At 33.8% G+C, this 27,295-nt stretch overlaps 3 protein-coding genes across 6 annotated transcripts in view; 2 read left to right on the forward strand and 1 right to left on the reverse strand.

The window, feature by feature from the left end:
• Positions 1 to 280: 280 nt before the first annotated feature.
• Positions 281 to 27,295, reverse strand: part of LOC140045221 (uncharacterized) — a 121,242-nt gene continuing 94,227 nt past the window's right edge. For 3 of the 4 annotated variants that reach the window (XM_072090039.1, XM_072090036.1, XM_072090037.1), the window contains 23 exons: positions 19,235 to 19,369; positions 18,589 to 18,723; positions 15,665 to 15,790; positions 14,968 to 15,096; positions 14,318 to 14,446; positions 13,667 to 13,795; positions 13,423 to 13,551; positions 13,031 to 13,159; positions 12,372 to 12,500; positions 11,994 to 12,122; positions 11,498 to 11,626; positions 11,226 to 11,354; positions 10,881 to 11,009; positions 10,446 to 10,574; positions 10,195 to 10,323; positions 9,683 to 9,811; positions 9,245 to 9,373; positions 6,835 to 6,963; positions 5,922 to 6,050; positions 5,452 to 5,580; positions 4,898 to 5,026; positions 4,592 to 4,657; positions 281 to 3,581 (listed from right to left, as the gene is read on the reverse strand). In XM_072090039.1, the coding sequence (XP_071946140.1) occupies positions 3,466 to 3,581; positions 4,592 to 4,657; positions 4,898 to 5,026; positions 5,452 to 5,580; positions 5,922 to 6,050; positions 6,835 to 6,963; positions 9,245 to 9,373; positions 9,683 to 9,811; positions 10,195 to 10,323; positions 10,446 to 10,574; positions 10,881 to 11,009; positions 11,226 to 11,354; positions 11,498 to 11,626; positions 11,994 to 12,122; positions 12,372 to 12,500; positions 13,031 to 13,159; positions 13,423 to 13,551; positions 13,667 to 13,795; positions 14,318 to 14,446; positions 14,968 to 15,096; positions 15,665 to 15,790; positions 18,589 to 18,723; positions 19,235 to 19,369 (2,900 nt within the window). In that variant the 3' untranslated portion in view covers positions 281 to 3,465. The remainder of the gene's footprint in view (positions 3,582 to 4,591; positions 4,658 to 4,897; positions 5,027 to 5,451; positions 5,581 to 5,921; positions 6,051 to 6,834; positions 6,964 to 9,244; positions 9,374 to 9,682; positions 9,812 to 10,194; positions 10,324 to 10,445; positions 10,575 to 10,880; positions 11,010 to 11,225; positions 11,355 to 11,497; positions 11,627 to 11,993; positions 12,123 to 12,371; positions 12,501 to 13,030; positions 13,160 to 13,422; positions 13,552 to 13,666; positions 13,796 to 14,317; positions 14,447 to 14,967; positions 15,097 to 15,664; positions 15,791 to 18,588; positions 18,724 to 19,234; positions 19,370 to 27,295) is intronic. The other variant, XM_072090038.1, reaches the window with a different exon arrangement.
• LOC140043347 (E3 ubiquitin-protein ligase TRIM45-like) lies at positions 22,820 to 24,786 on the forward strand (the record flags this gene model as incomplete). Its single annotated transcript, XM_072087850.1, has 1 exon — positions 22,820 to 24,786. A coding segment is annotated over exon 1 (1,059 nt), but the record flags the coding sequence as incomplete, so codon positions are not given.
• Positions 24,769 to 26,984, forward strand: LOC140045222 (uncharacterized). The gene has a single exon (XM_072090040.1). The coding sequence runs from the start codon at positions 24,796 to 24,798 to the stop codon at positions 26,614 to 26,616; it is 1,821 nt and encodes a 606-aa protein (XP_071946141.1). The 5' UTR covers positions 24,769 to 24,795; the 3' UTR covers positions 26,617 to 26,984.

The following is a 27,295-nucleotide window of genomic DNA, read 5'->3' on the forward strand; positions in this document are numbered from 1 at the left end:
ACGTTATTTATTTTTCTCTGTTCAGGGTTGACCAACTAGCATAGGTGTTTATGGCAGAAATTGAATAAATAAAAAAAAATAAAAAAATGCCTGTTTGTGAGATCAGACATAAAGTGGGATTATACCTGAGGATATACGGTAATCGGTTGTTTAAAAAGTTTCCATATGTCCAACAAATAGTTATAGAATATGCATGGATGTGTATCAACAAATAAAACAGTGAAATCAAACATGCATGGATGTGTATCAACAAATAAAACAGTGAAATCAAACTCAAACCTTGTTGATATTTTAAAAACTTTTATTATCTTATCCAGGTACTAACTTTAAAATCAAGATCTTCAACAAGAATATGATTAGATTGTATGAAATTATATAGAATTATTATATTATCAATTACACTGACGATACATAGTTATATTTTCATTAAATATTCCTACCCTGCAATATGTTACAATTACATGTACAAAAGATATATGTACAGTTATATATATCTTTCACTACACTAAATTGTTTTGTGATCTTGTACACCTGTAAATTTAAATACATTTAAATATTAACTCCTGTTTCATATCAATATGCATTATAAAGATCTGGAAAATTTGTTTAAAAATCTGATACCGAGAGCTTACAATGGAAGCTTATTATTGCTTGCCGCATCTAGGATATTTTAAACAGGATTAGTGGTAACATAATAGTCGGTATAGATACAAAAAGTAGTTTCATTTTAACTGTCAAGGGGAGGGGAGGGGTGGGGGGATAGGAGTGCGCTCTTCCTCAAACTGGGATCCGCCTTGTTTGCTAAAATAGACATTTGTACTTTTATTTTCCCCAAACAATCATCACACACTTTAGGATTGTCTATGCTTATGTTATACAGGTAGATCTTTTATAGGGTTATTTCCAGCTCTTAATAATATGGTTTACTTTTACACTGATATTGAATAGAAAATTATGAGTACTAAACTAACTGACCACATATTTTCTGATGTAATATTAAATTTAACTGAATGAATAAAGCTCAGCTGGGAACAGTTTATGGCACGGCAATTTGGTCAAAAAACAACTATAAATAAGAATGCACAATAAAGTTATTGTTTGTTGAAAAAACTGGAAGTGGGATTAGCCTAATCATGCATAACTAATGAGTTTTATACACCTGTTTTACATTTAAATACACTCGCATGTGTAAACAATTGTGATATACTTGTTCAGTAAAGTTTAACAACATTCTCTAAAATGTATTAACTTGTTGAAGATTAATTGATAAAATTACAAAAGAATCACAGAGACTGGGGAAATATTATTATAGCTGAGCGATTTTCAAATTCTCTAAATGTACCAGAAAAGTTATTGATAATATTATTTACAAAAGAAATGATTTACAATATACAAAAAATGGAGAATGTTATTTTTTTTTACAGTATTTTGGAAGTATAGTCGTGATTACTGTTTGAGAATTTTATAAATACAGTTTAAAAATGAATAATTCGAAAAGAACATTAACTATAAAACTAAATATATTTAAACAAATGAGTATAAAATCTATAAAAAAAATTATTTAATTGTTTCTTTTCATTATCAATTACCAAGTTGTTAAATATGTTGTATCATTATTATTATTAACATTTACAACAAATGTGATTTTTTCTAAATAATATTAATATAGTCAGTCCGAGGTCAGGTGAGAAATGGCTTTTCTCAAGTTATCAATTTTTGTATTAACATAATATCTAAATAAAGTACAAAAATACAAATAATATAAAAAGCAAGCTGCCAAAAGGAAAGCAAATTATATTTTCCATTTCTTACAAAAAATTTTCCACTGACCACGAAGTTGTAAAATACATGCTTTTATACAATATGTTGATAAACTTGCTCTACATTTTCCCCAGCTTGTTATAACCTTTGACTTTGACCCATGACAGTATGGCTATGAGATGTCTTGCAAAGAGTAGTAACAACCTTATTACCGTACTGTAGAAGCTTAGCATTCAATAGCTGGTGACCTTTTAGCGAGGTCATCAACATTAAAACTGTAGCATCTTGGAGACAAACTGTGATCACATGCTAGTGTACTAAAGTATGTCTGTAGCACAGTTACAAGATGTAGCAAGCAGCAACAGTCAGTATTAAAACACCTACAAAATTGTAGTGAACTTGGGATTTTATGTTGGTACCACAGCAGCAAAATAATGTAGCATGTTACATAAAAGCAGATTGTAGCATGCTACATGAACACATACATTTGTAATCAACTTGTGATCTTATGTTAGTACAACAGCAGTAAATACAATGCTGCTTGCTACATTCACGCAGCACAGTTTGTACACCATGCTTGCTGTATGAAAGCACCTACAACTTTGTAGTAAACTTGTGATCTTATATTGGTACACATCAGCAAAACAATATAGTGTGTTGCAAATATTCAAGCAGTCTGTAGCATGCTACGTAACACCTACAAGTTTGTAGTGAACCTGTGATCTTATGCTGGTAACACAGCAGCATATACAATGTAGCATGGTGTTGTTACATATATTCAAGCAGCACACAGTTTGTAGCATGCTTGCTGTAAAACATCTACAAGTGTGTAGTGATGCTGTGATCTTATGCTGGTAACACAGCAGCATATACAATGTAGCATGGTGTTGTTACATATATTCAAGCAGCACACAGTTTGTAGCATGCTTGCTGTATTAAACATCTACAAGTTTGTAGTGCACTTTTGATCTGATGTTGAAAAATACTCAATAGCTAGCTTTACAACATATACTGTATAATATTTGAGCAGCATAGTTTATAATATGAAAACACCTACAAGTTTTTACTGAACCTGTGATGTTAAGTGGCAAATAAAAAGTAGCTAGCTTTACAGTCAAGTAGCAACAGGTCTGCAGTAGTTGGTGTTTGGATGACAAAACAGCATCTAATCAAAATTAGCATGCTTGATACAAATTTAATTTCCACTAAAACTTTCCTTTTTTTAAAAAACATTTAGTAAATATAAAGCAATTTTTAAATAAAATATTTGTTATTATTTAGATAAAACCATTTTTGAAAGGTGATGATTAATATAAATAGATAAAAAGTTGATACTAAAATATAATTTATAATAAAAATGATGTCGCGAATCTTCTACAAAAAATTGTTGGTAAACCAACCTTTCCCTTTGCCATAATGGCGTAAAATCTCATATTTCATTTTTTTTTTACAGAAATAATAGATATTTATACTACCCAAGAAAAATTAACCATCTGCATTCATTTTTTTCCTTTCTTTAAAGGAAATTTTACGAGTTATACCTCATTTTCAGCTGGATGGTGTAAACGTGGGAAAAACCCAGCAGATACGCGGAATTGCGAAAGATAGCCAACTCGGCATCATGCAAAGAGTCGGGGACACCACCGTTAGTGGAACTTGTCTCACATAGATAGAATATACAAATAATGTACAAAAAAAGAAAAATTATTGTCTTAGACCAGCTCGGTAGTTATTCTGATTGGCGTTTGTTGGTGGGTTCGCTTGCGTTTGGTCAGTGTCTTGGCTACGGTGCTTTTTCCTGTTGAAATGCGGTGGTCCCTCTGAAAATTACAACAAAATAATTAAATCAATTAGTTGTATTTATTTTACTGGAAATTGTATATGAATAGTTACATAAACTCATTCATGCTTCATTCTCTTGTATTAGAGAGCTTTCGATTGCGATGACCTTTGACCTAGGTATATTGCGTTGTTGGGTCATTTTCTGTACAGAACAGAAATTTAGAAAACTCATCCCAGTCAATTCCTAGGTCTTAGGTCGTCAGAAAGTCGAAAGCTCCCTAATATCAATAAATATAATAAATGTGAAATAAATATGATTTCAAAACCCATCGTTCCTGTTTTGTTTGTTTATTGATATAATCATCACAAAATAAAAATGTAATGCATGCTTTGAGAAAATATAGTGTGAAAATAAAATTTTAAAATAAGAGAAACAGAAAAGAAAATGACATTCCAAATATTAAACACAAAAGAACAAAATTAGAAATTGAGTGTTTGATTTTTATTGTTTTATTCTTCAATTACCGCATTACCACGTTCAAAAACATGTTTTCGTCAGATCACCGAAGTTAAGCAACCACTGGGCCTGGTTAGAGCTTGGATGGGAGACCATCTGGAAATATCGGGTGCTGTATGGAACTGGGGTTCGGTTCCATTAGGCATTTGAAATCAGCATTGCTCACCAGCCAAAGGTGCTTTATACAGTCCTGGCTTAGTCATCATTCAGATGAATTTAAGACTAATTGACATTGTCGTTTACGACAGAAGTCAGCCATAAAAAAAAAATCTTCCAATTTATATGATTTTGGTTTGATGATCTGATTTTGATCAGACTTAATTTGAGAAATATTTATATCGTTATTAAATATTAAAAATATGCATGCAAAAAGAAACGAATTGACCAAAAATGAAAGAAAACTACATTCAAATTAATATTAGAAAATAAACTGAAAATAACAAAAATATTGATTCATTCGCATTCCAAATTTTTATCTCATCCAGAGTTCAAAGTTCATTCGGCATGTGCACCCATGCATGCTATTTCTACCTGATATATGTTTAAACGACATCTTTTGTTGAGTTCGAACAATTTGGATATAAGTAGTAAACAATGCTGTGTAAAAATATAAATAGTAATATGAAACTACTGTACAAACACACCTCTATTCAAGGGATACCTTTTTGGGACACCTCTATTCAAGGGACACCTTTTTTTTGGGACACTATCCCATTAAACAAACGAGAGACAATATAGGTTTAACCCTATGGTCAATCCCTATCCAGAGGGGTTAATTTGTTGGGACCCAAATGTGTAGATATCGCTTTTAAACTACTGTAGTTTGTTGTTCTTCACCTTTTTCACAAGTTGGTCCAATCCACTGATCTACACATGAACACGATCCGTTTACTGCGTTACAAGCTGACGAATGTGCACAGTCACAGTTAAACACACAGTTTGGACCATAACGTCCTTCAGGGCATTCTGAAAATTAACAATTGAAAGAAACATGTTTTATAGACAAAAATAATGTGTGAACATGCAAATAAGCGCCTTATTTAGCGCCGCTATACAAGTGTGCATTCTGAAAATAAAAAATTAAACAAAATTAATGTGTAGACATTCAAATAAGCGCCCTATTTAGTGCCGTTATACAAGTGTATAAAACCATTTTTTGCCCAACTTTACTCATCAAAAACATGGAAGAAGACTGTCAAAATATAAAACTCTCGAAAATAGTTACCGTAGAACAAATAATTAGGCTCAGATTATAGAAAATTTGAGTAGTTATTTTTTATACACTGACAACACCCGGCAGCCTCAAGAAAGCACTAGGCCCAATGACAACCACCATTTTACAGTATGAGATGGGTACATAAAATATTGAATAACTCCTTCTTTTAACATACCTGTTAAACATCCTTGTCCAGTACGTCCTGATGGACAATCACACTGACCGGTCTCTGGATGACATTGCGTACCATTTCCACAGTCACAGAAGAATTCACAATGGGCACCATAGAAATTTGGCGAACAGGCTGGAATTAAGGTAAAACATTGTCAGTCTTCTGGTTACCAACCTTACTGTTACTGCATATTATGCGTATGTACCAAACATATGCCTAATTTCCTTGACAGTTGCATGGTCTCAATAGCATTGTCAATACAAACATTGCCATTGCAAAGTAAACTAAAAAAGTTACATATAGTAATATTCATTGAAATAAAAATAAATTAATTTGAAGGGATCTGTCTAAAGAGTTTATATCAACAATGCAGTATCAGAGCTTTCTTAAACTTTTCAAATCTACTTTTAGCAGTTGTACTATTATTTATTATTATGTGTCAAATAAATTTATTACAATTTTAAGAAACCTACTTTGTTCACAGCTTGGTCCTTGACGTCCTGGCGGGCATCGGCATTGGCCGGTTACTGGATCACATGATGCGCCATCAAAACATTCGCACTGTTTGCTACAATAGAAGCCATAGAAGCCTTCTGGACATTCTACAATGCAAAAAAAACCCACAATTATAAACAAGCTAAAAAATAATATATTAATGTATAATAGAATCCCTTTTTTTCTCCCTTTCAATGCCAAGATCTAGTTTAAGTAGGGCAGAAGTCCGGGATGACCGAGACACAAATGGTGCTGACCAGGGTTCAATTAGACCGATCCCTGGTTGCGACGAGGGCGTATCCCCTTACTTTGGTTTGGATTTTTTTTGGCATGGTAGAAATCTCTTTTATCATATTAGTTTTATGTACAGCGTTTAGAGGTTTCACAACATTAGGCGCTATATAAATCCAGGATATTATTATTATTAGAATGGAAAGTCCAAGCAATAGCATGCCTAGCTTCGAATAACATACTATCAAAAGCTATGTTAATTTATTAATATTTATTCAGTGAAACATAAAAAGGGGGCACTGAGGAGAGACGAAAGCCGTTAAAGACTATCGCCAGAGCCTGTTTCTCCAACTCCAGACAAACAATTTAAGTAAAAAGAAAATAAAGAATTACAAAAATAGACTATGTACAATATTAAAATCAAATTTTTAACAATAAATGTATGAATGAAAGACTTGTTGTTGACTTTGTTCTTATAGCTACTTAAATACCAAACTAAAGGTATAAAAATATAATGTAGAATGATCTTTAAAAAAAATCACAGTTTTATGGAAGAGAAAGTTTCACAGCATCAACACTAGAACGTTATGGTATTTAAGAATAAAACATATTTGTCGGAAGGAATCTTGATGTTTTGAGTCAATTTCGTTGTCTACTTACCATATTGACAAACATTGCCATAGTAACCATCACCGCACATACAGCAGCCTGTCATCTTGTCACATGATGCGCCATTTTGACATGGACACTCAAGTTCGCAGTTGAAACCGTACGTACCAGGAACACAACCTATCATAGAGAAAAAACAATTAAATAAGTTTGTTTTGTTTATATATATTTAGGCAAATTGCCAAGGATAACCATAAGCGCATTCTTTCACTATCCTTCTTAAAAGGTGGCAATCCTGACAAATATACACAAGATGCTCTTTGGCAGTGAAATTTTAATTTGTCATTTGTCAAAAATGACCCAGGACCCTTTAAATTGGTAGCCAAGCATCATAACCACCAAGCCACAACTCTGATTCTATAAGTTTATGTACAATTATAACAACACTATCCTAAATAAACAGTATAATCATACTGTACTTTATAATTAAGGCGTCATCTACAAATTATTTCAGACCACAAATCAGCGTCCAGACGCGTTTTCTATTGTTTACCCAAAAACGCGTCTCAAAACCCGTCTGATTTGGCTGCGTCTAGACGCCAATATGCATGTTCGACTATGGCCCCGCCCCTATATACGGCTGACTGCACATTGTTATACTGTGTACTGGTGTTAAACGCGCTACATACAAGTGAATTCATTGAGAGCGTGATATTAAATTATTATTTACAACCGGCAGTAAGACAAACAAATCAGTACAAGTATACCCTTTAACCGCCGACAGAGTATACTGTAAAGCGCAAATTTTCGTTTCTATTTATTCGCGACCTTTTATTTTTGCGATTTTATTTTTCTTGTGCTAAAGAGTGAATTTACCACATGCAAAAACGTTAAAGTTAACTTTTGGAACATGGAATCACTCAAACTATTGACCTACAGTACAGAAAGAAAATACTGCAACTTTACCTACGAAGTAGCTTCGTAGGCTACGTTGTTGGCTTCGTAGGTTCCATTGTTTGGCTTCGTAACCTCAATAAACAACTTTCAATGAGCTACGTTCTGAACTTCGTAGGGAGTTCGTAACCTAAATAAACAACCCTACGATGTTCTTAGTGAAGTAAGAAGGTGTGAAATTAATGTGTTAAATTTAACTGGCGGAGGACCAAGTTGTAAATATATAATATTTTTTAATCGTAATCGTTTCCCTCGTGCGTGTTTACCTAATCAACGGCGAATATAAATATAAATTTCCCACGATGTAAACGTAGAGACACGCGATCCAACACAGGTGAACCTCAACGAACAAGCTAACTAATAAACATATTATAGCGAATGTCCAGTCCATCCAGAACGATGCCGAGAAAAAAAGATCGTACACAATTCATTCTAAATATAGTATCAGAACGTTTTCAGTCGGTCGCTCAAAAAGACTGCCGACAGAAGACCGTAATAAATACAGACCTAGTTTTTTTGTCACATGGCATGAAACGCGATACTCTCTGGCGGCTGCCGCCTGACGACGATAAAACAGTAATTAAGATCGTGTACCTGGATTTTGTGTCACATGACATGAAACATAATACTCTCTCTAGCTCTAAACTGCTCACATGTTTTCCCCCTCCAAATTCTGGTCGAGCCTTTTTCTTTACACATGTCGTAATCATTTTAAAAGGCCTATGTTAAATCTTAATATGGAATATATATTTATTTTTCATATCCTAGCCTAGGCCTAGGTGTCGTTGTTTTTATAATTCACTAACCCAAGGTAGGAGCGTTAAATAATTTATAGGCCTAGTGTAGGCCGCCGAAACTAGGCTAGCCTAGACTTTCTTTCTCTCTGCATGAGCTGAGGTCCACAGGCCCGATGTCGTCTCATCGGCTAATTTCCGTCCAAATTAGGATAACCTAGGCCTAGTCTCAGATTTGTTGGTTCTGTGAAATGATACCAATGTTGTTTCACCATACAAGCAATACAGACGGGTTTTAATCACTCAGACGCGTTTTCTATTGTTTTACCTACTAAACAGCGAAGACGGGTTTTAATCACACAGACGCGTCTTCGCCGCGATTGGGTAGCTCATGAATATTCATAATAGATCGTTAATGAGGTTCAGCATTGGACAGACGCGTCTGATGGGTTGCAAGTTTTCAGACGCGTCTCTGTGGTCTGAAATAATTTGTAGATGACGCCTAATAAGAAAAGTGGCACTGTAGGTTAGTGGTTGACAGGCCAGGGTCCTTGGTTCAATTCCTGTCTTAGTTTACCACTGTACCGTAACCTTATATGAGACTTGGTTTAGAAAGCATAGGTTTCCAAAAATGGTTTTAAAAAACATTCATTTTGTGGAACTTTTGTCTAAAATATCGCTTTAAACTTTTAGTTATAAACAAGTCCCTTATAGGAATTTCAGTTTTCGTCGAGATCTATGAGTGGAAAAAAAAAAAATTCATCTGATCTTACCTTCTTCGCAGGAGACACCAGTGAAGCCAAGACCACAATTACAGATACCACTCAAAGCATCCAACTGACCACCATTGAAACATTCTCGAGACATTTCGCAATTCACACCAAAATATCCTGGTGGGCACTCTATAAATTTTAATTAATATACATCAAATTAATTTAGAGAATCAACTGTTAGTTTGGAATTGGGCAAGCAGGCAGTTTGAAGAATTTGTTCTAGCATTGTTAGTAAAGCTTTGTCTACACTATCGAACTTTATGTGATGTGCCAATATATGGACATGACGATGTCATATATACTACCACATTTGGGCACATCACACTTTTTTTGTCAAACTAGTTTGATAATGTATACAAAGCTTTAGTCTGATTCTAGAAGTTGTAGAGTTTTAGCGTTTTCAGTTTGTCGAAAATAATTTAAAAACTTTCTACCAACCTGTTTGACAGAATTCACCAAAGAAACCACTCGGACATGAGCATTGACCTGACACAGGGTCACAAATTCCTTCATTCTGGCAGAAACACTTCTCATTACAATCGATTCCAAAAGAACCAGCTGGGCAAACTACAAAAAGAGAAATTTTAATTTGGTTGTTAGAAATATTTATAGATAAATTAATTTAATTCTTGAAGTAGAGAATAATATTGAAGTGACTATTCAGCTGTTGAGTACAAAAGGAGTCATTCTTTGAACACTCAAAAAGCATGTGCAGAATGACTATTCGACTCAATAGATGTGTTTTTGCTGTCAATATCGAGTACAAAAGTAATTCTTTGAACACACAGAAAGTATATGCAGAATGACTATTAGACTCAACAGATGTGTTTTCGCTGTCAAGTACAAATTCATTCTTTGAACACACAAAAAGCATATGCAGAATGACCATTGGACTCAATAGCGGTGTTGTCGCTTTGTGCACGATGCAAAGAAGAAACTCCTGTACTCACGATTACTGCAGCTTGATCCAATATAACCAGCGGGACAATCGCACGATCCGTCGTTTGGATTACATTGTGCGTTGTTTCGACATTCACATCTCTGGTGACAGTTTGGTCCGTAACGACCTGGTGGGCAGACTGTGATCAAAACAAACAATATAACATTTTATTATTATTCATAATAATTATTTTTCATTCGAATACGACAAATCATTTTAGATACTGATTTTGGATAAGTGTTTGCAGAATGTTTGTCTTACATTTTTCGCATTTCTTTCCTCGATAGCCTGGTTTACATTTGCATTCCCCATCCACTGGATCACAATTTGTGTTTGGTCCACACAGACACAGCTCTTCACAATCCTGACCATACCTACCAGCGGGACAAGCTGAAAAGTCAAATTATGAACATGTCTATCAATGAATGAAAAGCACTCGAGAATATTCTATCAAACTAGTTTGACAAAAACATTGTGATATGCCCCAATTTGGTAGTGATATGCTTAAATATGGTAGTGATATAACATCATCATGTCCATATATGGCCACATCACATTTTGTTGTCAAACTAGTTTGATAGTGTAAACAGAGCTTTAGGTTTTAGAAGAGATTTTCCAGTTTTCTGAACGTTCAGTATCAGTAAAGTCTACTACACTTGATATTACAATCCTGTGTTTACACAAAGTAATACTTACCCCTACTACACTGGAGTCCAGTGAACCCTGGAGGGCAGATGCATTCACCTGTCACATGGTTACATGGGGTGTTTAGGGTGCATTGGCAAAGGTTTTCACATGAGTCACCAAAATATCCCTCAACACAGGCTGGAAGAAAATAAATATAATGAGAATTTCTAGCTGGAGTGAGGTGTGAAGGGTCGCATTTGAAGGGGAATAAAGTCAATGGGTACAAAGGTTGACCAGAGGGAACTATGAAAGACAAGATTTCCAGCTTTAAATACATTAAAGAGAACTTTTTTACATATAAAAAACACGCATTTCATGTACAAAATCTATCGAAAAATAGAAAAATGATCTAACCTTTATCACAAGTGTAGCCTCTCCATCCAGGTGCACAATCGCATTCGCCAGTCTCGTGGTCACATTTAGCGCCATTTTGACAAAGACATTTACGTTCGCAGTTCTCACCGAAATAGTTCTTTTGACAAGCTGTTAAATAACAAAAAAACCCACATATTTTAAATACATAGACATTGGTTAGTACAGCATTTAGTTTTATCATGGTTTAAGTCATAATTTCTAAATTTGAATCCCTACCTCATTTCTCCCACCCAATATTCTTGTACACTTACCGTCTTCACACCGATTTCCGGTCCATCCTGGAGCACATTTACATGTCCCGTTAAATCGATCACATGACCCACCGTTCAAGCAGTCGCATTCCTGTGTACAGTGAGGTCCGAAAAAGCCAGCTTCACATCCTAAAAAAAAATGTTAAAAAATGTATTTTTCATGTCTTTTGAACAAAATACATTTACAAAAAACAGATTTTCCAAGAAACATAAATATGTTTTTTAAAAACACAGTATTGTGAAGTAAATTCTTTTCTTTACTAGCAAAATAAAATTCACTTAATTAAAAAACACATCCTAAACACAATTTAAAAAAATTGTATTTTGTGTTTTTGGAAACGAAATATATTTACATAACAGATTTTAAGACATAAATATTTTTTTTTAAATAAGCCACAGTATCTGCATTATTTAAATTTCTTATCACAATGAAACAAGTAAATTCCTTTCTTTAATAGCAAATAACAATAAAATTGACTTTATAAAAAAAACATACTGAGTTCACAAGCACGACCCATCCATCCAGGCATACAGTCACAGCTACCATCTTCTGGGTTGCAAATACCACCGTTCTGACAAATACAACGTTGTGTACACCCAACGCCGAAGTATCCCCTTATGCATGCTGGAGGAGAAAGAAAATGCAATTTTAAAAACACGAAAGTTACAATTTATTATAAAACAAAAAAATGTATCAATTGTGTATATAGTTAATGTTTTTTCCCACTTTTTTTTCATTGTCTTTTAAAATATTAAAATACATTGTACGTAATAAATAAAATCAATATATTAACATCTAAGAAATAGTTAACATTTTATTTATATTTTTTTGGTTTAAAATTGAATACAATACAATAAACGACTGTTTTCTTACATTTGGTACACGCATGTCCAATCCACCCAGCGGTACAAAGACACAGTCCAGTCACATGATCACAATCTGCTCCGTTGTTACAGTCGCATGCGCCGCGACAATCCTGTCCGAACCGGTCATCAGCACATTCTAGAAATGAATATAATGTAAACAATTATTTCTCAACAGTATTTATTTTAACAATCAATTGATTTACAAATAACAACAACAAATAATTGTAGCTTGGTGGTTAACATGTTTGCCTTCTAATCCTAAGGTCTAGGGTTCAATCTTCAAACAGTGTCATGGTTAGTTAATAACCCAGTACCAATGTTGTAATTGAAACTTCCAAAGTCTCAAATGAGACTTGGGGAGTTTATATCAAGCATGATGATTAACAACATGATGCTGAGCTCCGGAGATCAAAGGGTTTATCTGTGGCTGTGACACAATCAGTTCCACGCTCCTTAACAAACACCACACACCACAGAAATAGTACAGTACGGTTGGTATTTGGTGCATCCAGACATAAGATCAAAGGACTGTTACGAATTCCTATCTTGGCAAGGCGAACTAAGTGTCCTGTTGGATTCCTTTAGTTTATCCATCAAATAATCGGCAAGTTACTTGCTGTTGGATGCATATGAAATAAAAATAAAACTAAATAATGAAATGGTTACCTTGTAAACAGAGGTCACCAGTGAAACCAGGGGAACAGAGACACTCTCCATTGATAGGGTCACAGCGAGCACCGTTACCACAGCGACATCTCTTCTGGCATTCATGTCCATAATAGCCATCTGGACAAGCTATACAAAAAAAAGTAATAACATTTTTACTGAGTTGTCTTTCCTAAAATTAATATTACACATATATAAAGCTACATCTACACTATCAAACTATACGTGGCAACAAAATTTGATATGCCCATATATGGACACGATGACATATCATATCACTACCATGTTTGGGCACATCACACTTTTTTTTGTCAAAGTAGTTTGATAGTGTAGACAGAGCTAAGTGATTAATAGTTATCATTATTGTTTTTTTAAAAAAGAACAACACGTACGTTTGTCACAGATTTCTCCTCTCCATCCAGCGGAGCACGTACATCCTCCTCCTACGTGATCACACATGCCGTTATTCAAGCACGAGCATTTGTTCTCGCAGAAACGACCATAAAATCCATTGTCGCAAACTGAGAAAAAAGACATTCATAAAATAACTTAGTAGAACTGTGTATGTTGATAAATTTATTTACAATGATAATAAAATGATTGTCTATTTGATAACGTTAGAGAAGGCGGTCTCACCTTGTTGACACTGAGCTCCTTGCCATCCAGGTTCGCAGATACATTCCCCAGTAACAGGGTCACACTCAGCGCTGTTGTGACATGCACACTTGGCCTCGCAACTAAAACCATAGTAACCGCCGGGACATGCTACAAAAAAATGAAATAATATCAGTAAGTTATTTTCAGAAATGGCAGATGAACATTGTGTAACATCAGAGAGAGAAAATCTAGTCTATGTAGACCCGTTTGAGGAACTTGCCAAAGAATATCACAGGCTCTTATACCCAGAAGTGGAATACTCCAACATGGACCAATTTACAAGGTAAAAGAACCTTCCTCTACCGTTCTTTAAAACTCTGGAATAACCTCCCAATTGATTTACGCCAACATTATTAATGAATTAAAAATATTTAAGATCAATTTTAGTATTTAAAGTAAGTATTTTTTTTTAAAATATGTATATATTTTGCTTTAATTTTGTAGTTAAGTCACAAATCTGGACCTCATGGGAGACCAGTACTTATGTATTGAATGAGTTTTTTAGAATAAAGAAAGATATGAAAAATAGGGGAAAATGCAGGCCTACAATAAATTGGCAATATAGTGGTACACATTAAACTAGGTTTTAAAACGTTTAGGCGTTGTTATAGTCTGTCTGACAACACTTACATTCGCCACATGTTGGTCCCTGCCATCCTGGCTGACAACGGCATTTTCCGGTTTCCTTATCGCAATCCGCATCATTCTTACATCGGCAACGGTGTCGACACATTGATCCGTACCAACCTTGCATACACTCTGAAATTGAAGTTTATCAGAACTCTAATTGACTAAAGGTTAACATCATATTGATGATATTAATGAAAATATTTTTATTATGATACTAAAGCTCTGTCTACACTATCAAAATTTATGTGAAAAAACATGTGATGTGCCCATACAGTATATGGACACGATGATGTCATATCACTACCATATTTGGGCACACTACACATTTTTGTCAAACTAGTTCGATAGTGTAGACAAAGCTTAATGATTGTAAGGTGAACAGGATATGAATGACAATGATGGTACTGATAATGATGATGATGATGTTGTTGATTATAAAGTTACCACAGGTGAATGAGGACATCAATGACAGTGATGATGAATATTTTGATGATGATGATGATGATGCAAAAATGAGGTTGATTATGAAGATGAAAATAATTGTGAGGAGTATAAAGGCCTTTTAAAATGAATTAAAAAAAATACAGTGTATTGAAAATAATATTAAGAAATTCATCATCTTAATTATCTTCTCCTTTCATCTACTTTACCTTCAAGACATGTCTCCCCCTGGAATCCAAGTCTACACTGGCACTCTCCCGTCGCCTTGTCACACTTACGATCGTCAGAGCATGAGCAGTCGCTGCGGCAACCGACTCCCCACAGACCATCTGGGCATTCTGTTACAAAATAAACAACATTTATTACATAATAATTCGACAAAAAGACTACGATAAAGCATCAAATTAAATTGAAATATATTTTTTAAGCATATAACCGTAGACATAGTGAGCATAAGTATTTTCTTGGAAACAAAATAATAGTTCCATACTGATCAATTTTTTCAAGATTAATTCTGTTAACAAAATGTCCACTAAATAGGGGTAGGCCACTGTTAAAACTAATATTTCTCTTTAGTATCTCAGAAAAGTGTCCCCTTAATAGGGACATGTCCCTTAAATAGAGGGTTGCATTGGATTTCCTGGCCACTAGTAGTAAGATATACATTGCAGATCAGTTTTATTGGTACAGTAGAACACAGCATATTGTCCCCTTAATAGAGGTGTCCCCTTAATAGAGGTTTAACCTGAATAGTGGTGTCCTTAAGTCCTTAATAATACCTGAATAGTGGTGTCCCTAAGTCCTTAATAATACCTGAATAGTGGTGTCCTTAAGTCCTTAATAATACCTGAATAGTGGTGTCCCTAAGTCCTTAATAATAATAATACAGTATTAGTAATACGCTACCTTCCATACAGTCAGGTCCAGTTTTGCCAGCTTCACATGAACACTCTCCGTTGATTGAGTTGCACTCTCTCTCTCCGCAATGGCAGACATCTTCGCAGTTCTCGCCGTACCGTCCTGCGGGACACACTGGAAGAAAGGCAAAACAAGCATGGAGTCAGTTTAAAGATTTAGTTAAATAGTATATAAAGAATGTTTTTGAGTGCAATGGTACAAATATTTTTATGAGGTTATTTTCACATGACAGGAATCTATTTAGGTATATTATATAATATATATAAGTCCAGATATAAGCTGACCCTGGATAGTATGCCATTGGTTTAATGTGTTTCTAAATTACCATAGTGCCAATAAAGTGAATTAATGTTTGTGAATGCAATGGTACAAATAATTTCATGAGTTAAAAGTGAAATTCTATTTTCACATGACAGGGAATCTATTTAGGTATTATATAATATACATCCAGATATCAGCTGGCCACCCTGGAGTAAGATAGTGTACAATTGATTAATGTGTTTTATCGAAATGACCATAGTGCCTACAGCTGATGGTCATTTAAGCTCTGTCTACACTATCAAACTAGTTTGAAAAAAAAAGGTGTGATGTGCCCAAATATGGTAGTTCTATGTCCAAATATGGTAGTGATATGACATCATCATGTCCATATTTTTGTAAAAATTGGTAGTGTAGACAGATGATGATAATAATTGATGAGAATAACGATATTTTTAATGAGAGAGTTTATTATGATGGCAGAACAATTCCAAAAAGACCATTTCTATTAGCAAAACAAATTAATTCAAATTAGGAATCATCTTTAAATTCCTAATAAAAAAATATTGCATAGAAATTTGTTTTCATTAGGGACCTAATCACGATGTATTATAATATCAAGGTTGTAACTAAAACTCATAAATATTTATGAAATAAAATATGTAACAGAAAATATCCGGCCTTCTCAGGCAAAATGGAAAAGAGCTGATGTCTAAATCGGTCATGCAATTCGATGCAATACTTTTTAATCAATTGAATATTTGCCATATTTTCACTTTCATTATAATTTCAACCAATAATCATTTTAATCGAGAACAAAAAAATCAATATTTTTCATAAGATAGAAATATTACTGATTTTCAAATCATCTTTATGATGCTCGATCTATTTAACTGCTATAAAAAAATAAGTGGGGTCATTATTAATGTTGTTACAAAAAAGTATATTATTTTTTAACAATAATTTGGTAAAAATAGTATTTTTCTACGTAAATGATGGATTGTTCTTTCAATTTATATATGTTTTCTTGAGAAAAACATTGAGTGAATGTAGAACAAAAAAGAAAAGAACTGCTGTCAAAATATAAGTGGGGTCATTATCATTGTTACAAAAATGTATATTATTTATAACAATAGAAATTTTAAACCCGGAGCTCCCCTTTAAGGCTTAATACAAGTATGCAAAATGTTATTAGTTTGACACTACAGGACTTACTATATAATATAATAATATTTTATCATTATTATTTCATAATTCAACAAATTCTTTGTTATAAACAGTGTCAGTAATGGTAAACAATATATCATCCAATTATTAAAATTCTTTGATAAAATAGGCAAATCCATAATTCAAATCCAAAATAAAATTGATTTTTGATATATGAATAAAACATTCAGTGACTTTGACCTTAACATGTATTCACACAGTGGATATGACTTAACATGTATTCACACAGTGATTTTGACCTTAACATGTATTCACACAGTGATTTTGACCTTAACATGTATTCACACAGTGATTTTGGCCTTAACATGTATTCACACAGTGGATTTGACCTTAACATTTCACACAGTGACTTTGGCCATAACATGTATTCACACAGTGACTTTGGCCTTAGCATGTATTCACATAGTGAATTCACCTTAACATGTATTCACACAGTGACTTGACCATAGCATGTATTCACCTAAAGCTCTGTCTACACTATCAAACTTTATGTGACAAAGAAATGTGATGTGCACATATGGGACATGATGATGTCATATCACTACTATATTTGGAAAAATCACTTTTTAGTGTAGACAGAGCTTAAGGCAATAGGAAGTGGTCTCATATCAGAGGAGAGTCTAATTTGAAAGGTCTCTTATTTGATGAAAATTGTCATTAGGGCTAAAATTGATCATTTTTTTTATTTTTTAAATGCGGATTTTGTGTTATAAAATAATTTAGTAATAATAATGTAGTCTTGCTAAAAAAGTACCACCGTGGGCACAAATATTAATTTTAAAAATAGATGGAGCATGCATACGGTTTCAATTTAAAAAGTAATGATCTAAAAAAAGTATCAACCATGGATGTGTGTTTCACGGTTGAATGTTAATTCCTTCGTCACATAATGCGCAAACCTTTGAGCGACTAACTTATGTTGACCCAGATAAAGTTCAAATTAACACTTACTAAATGAGAGAGTGATGCCACGCATTGTGATGTATCACAGAAATTTATGATGAATTAACCCCTCACGCATATTTTTTTCACCTTATTTATCACGCATAGTTGTTAATGAGAAAATTGTATTATCTGTATACAATAAATATCATGGATGTAATTGTGCTGGATGGGGTCTCCTACCCATCTTAAAGTTGATATAAGCTGGTTCCAACACTACAGCAGCAACACAAGGACGTAATGCAACGCAAGTGATTTGATCAATCACAAGCAATGGATTATTTGAACAGTCGCTTGTGATTGGTCAACTTGCTTATGTCCAAGGGTACGCGCATGCGCATAGCTGCGTGGAATGTTGTGAAAACATTGACATTGGATTTGACTTGCCTGCGCCACAACATGTTTGAAAGACCCTTGACAATTGCCTATAGAGAGATCCAATATACATTGGTTAAAAAAAAGTATGGGATTGTTAGAGTTCTTACATGTTTCACAGTTTTCTCCCATGTAGCCTGGGGGGCACTGTCGACGACATTCACCCGTCTTCTTGTTGCAGAGTGTTGGGTCACTGCATCGGCACCGGCTTCGACATTCAACACCCCACCACCCATCTTCACATTCTGAAATAAAAACATACAACTCATAATTCATAATTATTTTTGAAGTAGTATTTTTTTTTTATTTTGTAATTTTTTTACATTCTGTATTTTTGTTTTCTTTTTTGCAATTATAAAGTATTTTGATATGAATAAAATATTCCAAAATATTGTTGGAATTCTATTAATTTATTTTGAAGTGATGTTTTTAGACAAAATAAGTTTTTAATACCCTTTCACACACAACAAACAAAATGTTGGTGCTTACTTATGTGTGTACCTATAGTTTGCAAGCCAATGTGAAAGGGATGTAAGTCAAATATGCAATTTTAACATAAAACTTTATGTGACAAAAAAATGTTATGTTCCCATATATGGACATGATGATGTCATATCATTACCATGTTTGACCATATCACTACCATATTTGGGCACATCACACTTTTTTTGTCAAACTACTTTGATAGTGTAGACAGAGCTTAATTAATTTCATTAAGTCACTTGACATGTTTGTGTTATAAAAAAACTGTTTTACCTCGCTGGCACCTTTCTCCCACAAAACCCACTTTACATTTGCATAAACCGGTCTCATGATCGCAGCTCTTTGAGTTGATTGGATGACAGTCACACTTTCTACTACAACCAAGCCCGTACATGAACTTTGGACACTCTGTAAATGGATACAAACAAAATGTTACAAATTGCTTTCAACAATGAATATTAAACTGCATTACGCACGGGTGCATCTTGGGACAGGCTGTTTGCTGGTAACTTCAGTTGCATGGCGTCTACATACGCATGCTGAAGTCTACAGATAATACTAATTATATTCATCTATATGGTTGAAAGAATACCAAAATAGAATTGCGTACAAATATGAAAATAACTTACACTTCACAGTAACATGAAAAAATACATCTTTTTATGCAAAAAAAGTCACATATTTATTAATTTTTTTAATTTTCAAAGACACACAAAAAAGCATCACAAAAAACTTAAATAATAACTATGATTATAAGCAAGAAGTAACAGCGTATATAAAAAAATATATAAACCAAAAATCACACAACATATCAAAAAACTGTTTAGAAAACAAATACATATCTATTTTTTTTTGTTAAATGAAAGTTGTTATTTTCAAGTATGGTGTGGTGCTATAAGAATCACAGTATTTATAGACATCATTTAATGTTACTGATTTGCATAATTTAATGTTTTATAATACTATTTGTCTGGTTGCGCTTAATTAATGTTCTACTTGAGGCTGAATATGGCCCAATAAGCAATGAAATGTCAAATAATTCCACTTCTTGATAACAAACTATTGAGATTTCAGTGTTGTATTCAAATTAAATTAATGAGAAATAACATATTTTGGAAATAATCTGAGTTAACTATGTATCTGAGTTCACTATGTGTTTCCAGAATAGTGATAGCATAACAATAAAAACATTGTGACATTCTCAACTTTACTGACGAACTACAATTCGATTCTGTTTTGTTTTTGTCAGCTTACCATGGGGCGTAAACATACTTTAAAATTGTAGTAATCTAATAGACTACTATATCATTGGTATCTGGACTAAATTTCCAAAATGCTATTTTTATATTTTAGACAATATACCATAAATTTGGTGTCATTTATTATTCAGAACCAGATAAATTTATTTAAACATATTTAAAAGAAGTTTAGTTAAAAAAACACACCCCCAAAAAATAATAAATTAAAAATAATTAAGAGGAAAATGATTAATTGTTAATAATTTCGAAAATAATTTATAACACATCCAGAAGTGACAGACAAACAATAATTAATTAGCTTAAAATTTGGGCAAACAATGCACTGTTTGATAAAGCATATAGCTAATCCTAGTCGAACAATAACTTGCGAGTTCACCATTGATTTTATCACAGCATCACGAAGGGCTCAGTTCATTAATCATTAAATATTTCTATGACTTGGCTATTTATAATTAAAATTTGCTATTTTGCTTACGTTCCACCAGAGTACAGAGTAGGTGTGATAAAATCCATTTTTTCCCTAATTTTTTTCCATAATATAATGCGGTATTAATATTATCATTCTATTTAAAGATGTATTGTGCCCCTGAACATTTTTTTATTTAATTTTTTTTTTAAATATGCCATTTTAATGTAACATAATAGTTTCACTTTGACCAAAAATTGGATCGAAAAAAAAATTTACCTGAAAAAAATGTAATTTAAAGCAAAAAATAGACAAATTGGTTGCCAGCCAATGGGTTTTAGGTTGTATTTACTGTTTTGTCATTTTTTGTACTTTATAATAATAAGAAAATCATATATTGCGTAGGTTTCCATAAAAAATGAGATTCTCATGGCGCATTGACAATGCAATGGATAAAATCGTGTAGCAAAAAAGTAAGTTTCAAGCAGATGATAAATATTTTCTCCAAATATATACAGAACACAATCGTTTCTTCACAAAGATAAACACACAGCAAGTCTTTTAATCCATGTATGAAATAAATATTTTCTTAATGAATAATAAATAATTACTCTTATATAAATAATAAGTAATGTCTTTCTTGCATAGACAAGTAATAATATTAATACATATTAAATAAATGTGACCATTGTGCACGATTTGCTGCAGTTTCTCTCAGTTTATCAAAATCATTTGTAATAAGGCCACAGTTAGATAGGTCGTTAATTAAAGTTTTGAAAAGACAAATTTGTTGTTTCATCCTGAAAATAATTTAAAGCTGCTAAATGCAAAATTCAAAGTGCAGAATTAAGAAACTAAAATTAAAGAACTAACATTTTTAGTAGCAACGTCGTGAGGCGGTTTCCCGAATGATCGTAAAATCAAAACGGTACTGGGTATGACCAACTAGCGTTATTGTCACCAACTAGTCATTCATTCATAGAAGTACTGATGTAGTAGCCTATCTGTACGGTGACCATAGGATGTGACCCGAGACATGACTAACTACGACTTTTAGTTGATAGAAGATTGAAAACATTTTGTTAAGAAGAGTTGTACTGTATGTGGATGTTTATTGAAATTATGTCAATAATGTTTACACACTAGGCATATAAATAGTAATGTTTGTTAGTAAAAATAATTTTGAGTTAATAAGAATAAGATATAAGGAAGAAAAGCAAAGAGACTATGGAGCGGCTATTCCTGAATATACAATACTAAGTATCGTAGTTTTAAATTATAAATTTTAGGCGATCTTGTCAAAGGTCAAGCGCCTATAGCCTATAGGGACTAAACACATTTCTATGTTCAGTGATTAACAATTTATTTAAACATTTGGCAGAAAAAAGTACAGAATTTGATGTTGGTGATATTAAGTTCATGTAAAATCAATCATTGTTAAAAGATGAATGAATGAATCATTCTGGTGATGTCTCAAAAGAGAAAGAAAGTTAAGCGAAAAAGCAAATGATTTTTAAAAATGTCAATATGATTAAAGAAATTAGAAAATAGGTATAAAAACAGTGTTAATGTATAGAAGAAAATAATGTTACAGAAAACAATGTTGAAAAGTATAAAATGTTAGTTCAGGTATAATGATTTAAAAACAAACAAATAGAGATTGAAAATAATGTTCTTTTGTATGACACTATATACAATATTAATTATATTTATTGATTTCATTATTATGTGCAATGTATTTTAATATTATAAGTGGGATGAAACCAAATAGGAACAAAAAATATTAATGTTAAAATTACATTTCATTCTGGATGACAACTCTCAGATAAATTTTACACATTGACAAAATTTGAAATATTGTATTTTTAACTAACTAACTTTTGGTATAATATAACTAAAATTATTATTAAATTATTACTTTATTTTCATAAATGTTTACATACGTTGTATGCTTAAAATTCATTAAAATATGAAGGAAAAAAACCCTAAATTATTTAAATTTATTACATTAATAATGTGTATATTTACGAATTTATAATTTGTGATAAATTTAATTAATTAATTTAGATTGTATTAAATTTATAATTTGTGATACAGTAACCAGAATATGTAAATATAGCGTTACTTAAAAAATGCCAATATCAATAGTTAATGTATTTATTTCCATTTGCTCTCATTTAATTAGTTGACGGAACATGACAAGATCATTCATGTTATTTAAAATCTTGCTTTTCTGATTGTATCAAGCGTCTCTCTGTCACTACTATTTAAATTCAATATTGTTACTTTAGTCAATTCTCCATCTATTGAATATAGTAGTAACAACATATCGTAATGGTCTTTATTCCGGTTGCCTGCTCATACCAATAGCAAGAAGGTGATAATTACTGGAAGGAAATTTACTGTACTGTGAAATTTAAAATTGATTTTCATAACAAAGTGAGGAGACTGCTATAGCAGCAGTGACTAGTGACGGTCACGGATGAGAGAACGTGGGGCGGCCATCCACGCATTCCAACGCAGAAGAACAAGTGGGTTTGTGATGGAAGCAGCCGCAATACTACCTAGGCATAGAGTTAATCCAAATATTGATTGGTTTTATGAATGACTCGGTATGGTGTACTAAAGTATAGCTTTTGTCTGCAGTCTATAGGCGATGATACAACACTGCCTATATAGCATAGTTATTGATTGACGTTTACCTTGGGGTTTATTAAAGCTCCCTGACGGTTCATTTGGCCATTTGTCATCGTCGTTCACTGGGTGATTCTCACTACTGTTCTCCGAGACAGCTTTCATTAGAGGTATATCTATTTCTATTGTGGATGTTTTATCTAATAAAACTACTGTATGCCACCTATCATGAACTATTGAACCGGATTTAATTAATTTTTGACATTACATGTTTCTATCTGCGGATACTTGTAACCGATGAGGATGTTAACTTTTCAATGAACTTCTATCTACGACATTAGTATTGACATAAATAATAATCTGTTTCCACGAACTTTGAAAGTGTATCTTAACAACATATTTGACTTCAAAATCGGTAAGAAACTAAACCATTATATATTTAGCAATTTTGAAATAACTTAATCAAAATGTCTAGAATTTTGAAGCCGGTTCCCGAGCGCAAGGGGATCAACCCGTATCTAGAATGCGACTCGTGTAATACGCAGTACGAAATAGGTAAAAAGATGATCAAGACGTTACCATGTCGACACACAGTATGTCGTCATTGTGTAGCTGCAGTGACAAACGATGGTAAACGTCCGTTTGTTTGTCCGCGATGTCGCCATACGAGTGAAAGCCATTTACGACGGCCAAATTCGCAAGAATTATTACACCAAGCGTCGCTAGCTCGAGAAAAATCATTAAGTAACAGGTCGTTACAAAGACAATTATCTCAATCCTCAATTTCCCGGTTAGATAGTGTCCCACATAATGTTGATGTGAATCATATGATAGATCGTTATGAGGGTGAACGTAAAGATATTCTTGGTGAAGCACCAACATGCGAAAGTTGCGACAGAAGAGCGCATTCCACGGCTTGGTGTTCCAGCTGCGCTATATTTCTCTGTCGTTATTGTATATATGCTCACAAACATTTAAAATCGTTATCTGGACATAAATTATATGCACTACGCGACAGCGCTAGTAATCACGGGAGGTCTGTTTACTGCGAGAAACATAATACGCAAAGCATGACTTTATTTTGTAAAGCGGTTGACTGTCAAATACCGTTATGTAACGTATGCGTGACTGAATCGCATTCTACTTCAAATCATGATATTGTAGAACTGAGTCATGTAGCAAAGGAACACAGAAAGGAATTAGAGAAACTTGTAGATACGATGGTTGGCAAAGAGGAAAGTTTATTGAAATTTGTGCAGAATGCCCAGAAAATGCTCCACGAGTTTAATACGAATACAATGCGTGTTGAACGCGACATGAAAGAGTTTTTTGATAACTGTCACCGAGTGTTGTATGAACGGGAAAAGCATTTAAGTGAACAACTGTCAACTACGACCCACGACATGACATTACAGATTCGAACACAGAAAGAAAACGTTGAAAAAATCGTCAATAGAATTGATTCTACATATCAGATAACGCAGCATGCCTTACAAGGAACAGATGATGTTGAGGTTGCACAAGTACGTAATCAAATGAAGATAACACTACGCAACATGCGTACAACATTAGATGAGCTGTCGTCGATGAATGTCAACATTCAACCGCTAGCAAATAGTTACGTAAAGTTTAAGTGGGATCATAACACATCTTGGGAAAGTTATAAAGAAATAGTTCGTAAGCTTGGTGAACTGGATGCTAGTAACACGGCTCCATGTCTCACAAAGGTCACGCTGAACCCTGCATTTGCCGGTCAAGAGTGTCATCTTCTCGTTCAAACCGTTGATTACAATATTCGGCCAAAACTAGCCGGTGGCGACAAAATAAGCGTCACTATCCTATCATCAGAAGGAAAATCACTTGTTACGACAATTATGGATAAGAAAAACGGCCTCTATGAAGTTTTATACGTACCTCCTGCCCCTGGAAATTACGAGCTGATGGTAAATGTTCTTGATCAAACTGTTGCAAGGAAAGATGTGCCTTTGACCATTCACGTTGGCGCCTTACGACACACAAAGTTCCCTGCTCTAGTTGGGGAACCGAGCAAAGTGCTGTTTGAAACTTTTAATAGTAAAGATAGTCTTCAGCATATTATTAGTAAAGCGCAAGTTACGACCGAACTTCACGACCCGCGTGGCAATCTTGTTCCAATCAACATGCATTATGATGATAACGGAAAGTTTGAAATAATGTTCACGCCATTGGTTATCGGGGATCATCATCTAACGCTTCTGATAATTGGAAATCCTATCAGGAACAATCCTTTAATAATAGCAGTTCATCAGAAAATAGGCACGCAAGGAGCACGCCCTGGGCAGTTCAACTGCTTAACATCACTTGCATTGAGTCCGAAACACCACCGAGATGTTTTTGTTGCTGACACAATGTGGAACCAGCGTATACAACGTATTACGACAAAAGGAGTGTACAATGAATCTTATATGGTTCCTTATAAAGACTTCTCTTTGATCAATTTTGATGATGCTGGAAATCTTTACATATTGTTTTTGAATCAGAAGAGACTTTTTACATACGGTCTTGGATCTGAGAGCACTTTACAACTTCGATACCATTCATCGTTGCCACAGCTTCAATTCCCGCATGGTATGGCTGTAAACTCTCTTGGACAGGTACTGATTAGTGACATTGGTGCCCACTGTATATTTGTCTTTCTTCAAACTGGTTCCATGGTGAAGCAAATTGGGAAAGAGGGAAAAAACCGTGGTGAATTTAAGTTCCCAACGGATATCTGCCTTAACCTCCAAGATCAAGTTTTTGTCTGTGATATGGACAACCGTCGCGTACAACATCTAGACAGTCAAGGAAGAAGTATGGCAATATTTGGATCTGAGACAAATCTCAAACAACCGACAGCAGTTGCATTGTCAACTGAAGGATACCTCCTGGTCTTAGATCGATCAGATCTTAGCGTAGTTGTCTTCTTTCTGCACTCTGGAGGTGTTGTCAACAGGATCGACACCAACAGTGTTGCATCTGCGGACAGACTCCTTGCGCTGCATGATGGTTACTTTCTAAAAACAGATAACACTAATCATTGTTTGCAGAAGTTTAAGTATGTGGAGGACATGGGTTGGCAGTCTGAAGATGAGACAGTCGGTCATCTGCGTGCTGGAACTCCTTACAGTATGCAGAACGGATATCCAAGCAGTCAATATGGCACATACAATGGAAGTCTGGAGGAACAGCACAGGAACCATACTTCTCATTACTCGCAACCAACGAACGAGAGGGCGATGAACGAGAGGGCGATGAACGGGCCATTGGCATCATCCCATTACTCATACAGACATGACAAATCAAGTAATTCCAGGTATGGTGATCCACGTCATTGACAACACCATACATGGCATTAATGAATCGTAAACTGAAATGTTGTATGTGGCTAGTTTTAAGACATAAACTTGTCCAAGGCTGGTCCACGATATGTTGTATAGTCTTGTTGCTATAATGTTCTATGATATAAACTTTCCCAAAACAATCCAGGGCTGCATGGCACACAATGTCCAAGGTTTTTAAAATTTCCTTTTTAAGAATTGGAAATGATAAAAGTTTGATATATTTTGGGGTTCTTTTCAGGTTGTCTAATAGATTCTAAGAGAGAGTTTGGATTTGATCATAGAATGCTGAGATATGCATAATGTAAGAATTCCTTGTACTTAATTAAAAAAATGTATTACTGCTTTATGGGATGAATTTGAAATAGCGCTTAAATTATAATTTATTAAATACTAATTTATTCTCATCATTATATAATAAAGTAAATCTTAATTATAAAATGAAAATCAATATCAAAATTATACTGTAAAATCAAGATTGATATTACTATCGCACTTAATTAACTGATAGTTACTAATCTTCTCATTGCAAGACCTTAATTAAGAGTCTACTGTCCGGAAACAGTATCAATAATTTCAAATGTCCCTGTCTCTTGAGAGAGTCGACGGCAAAATGTTCTTCGCTAGATAGTATTGACCAATAGTTAGCGTGGTTTGTGTTCTCTTGCTTGTTAGT

This window comes from Antedon mediterranea, chromosome 3, assembly GCF_964355755.1.
Source record: "Antedon mediterranea chromosome 3, ecAntMedi1.1, whole genome shotgun sequence".
In the NCBI taxonomy this organism is placed as follows: Eukaryota; Metazoa; Echinodermata; class Crinoidea; order Comatulida; family Antedonidae; genus Antedon; species Antedon mediterranea.

What these genes read in the sequence shown, in the direction of transcription:
- LOC140045222 (XM_072090040.1), top strand. Translation starts at nt 24,796, where the DNA reads ATGAAGATAACACTACGCAACATGCGTACAACATTAGATGAGCTGTCG.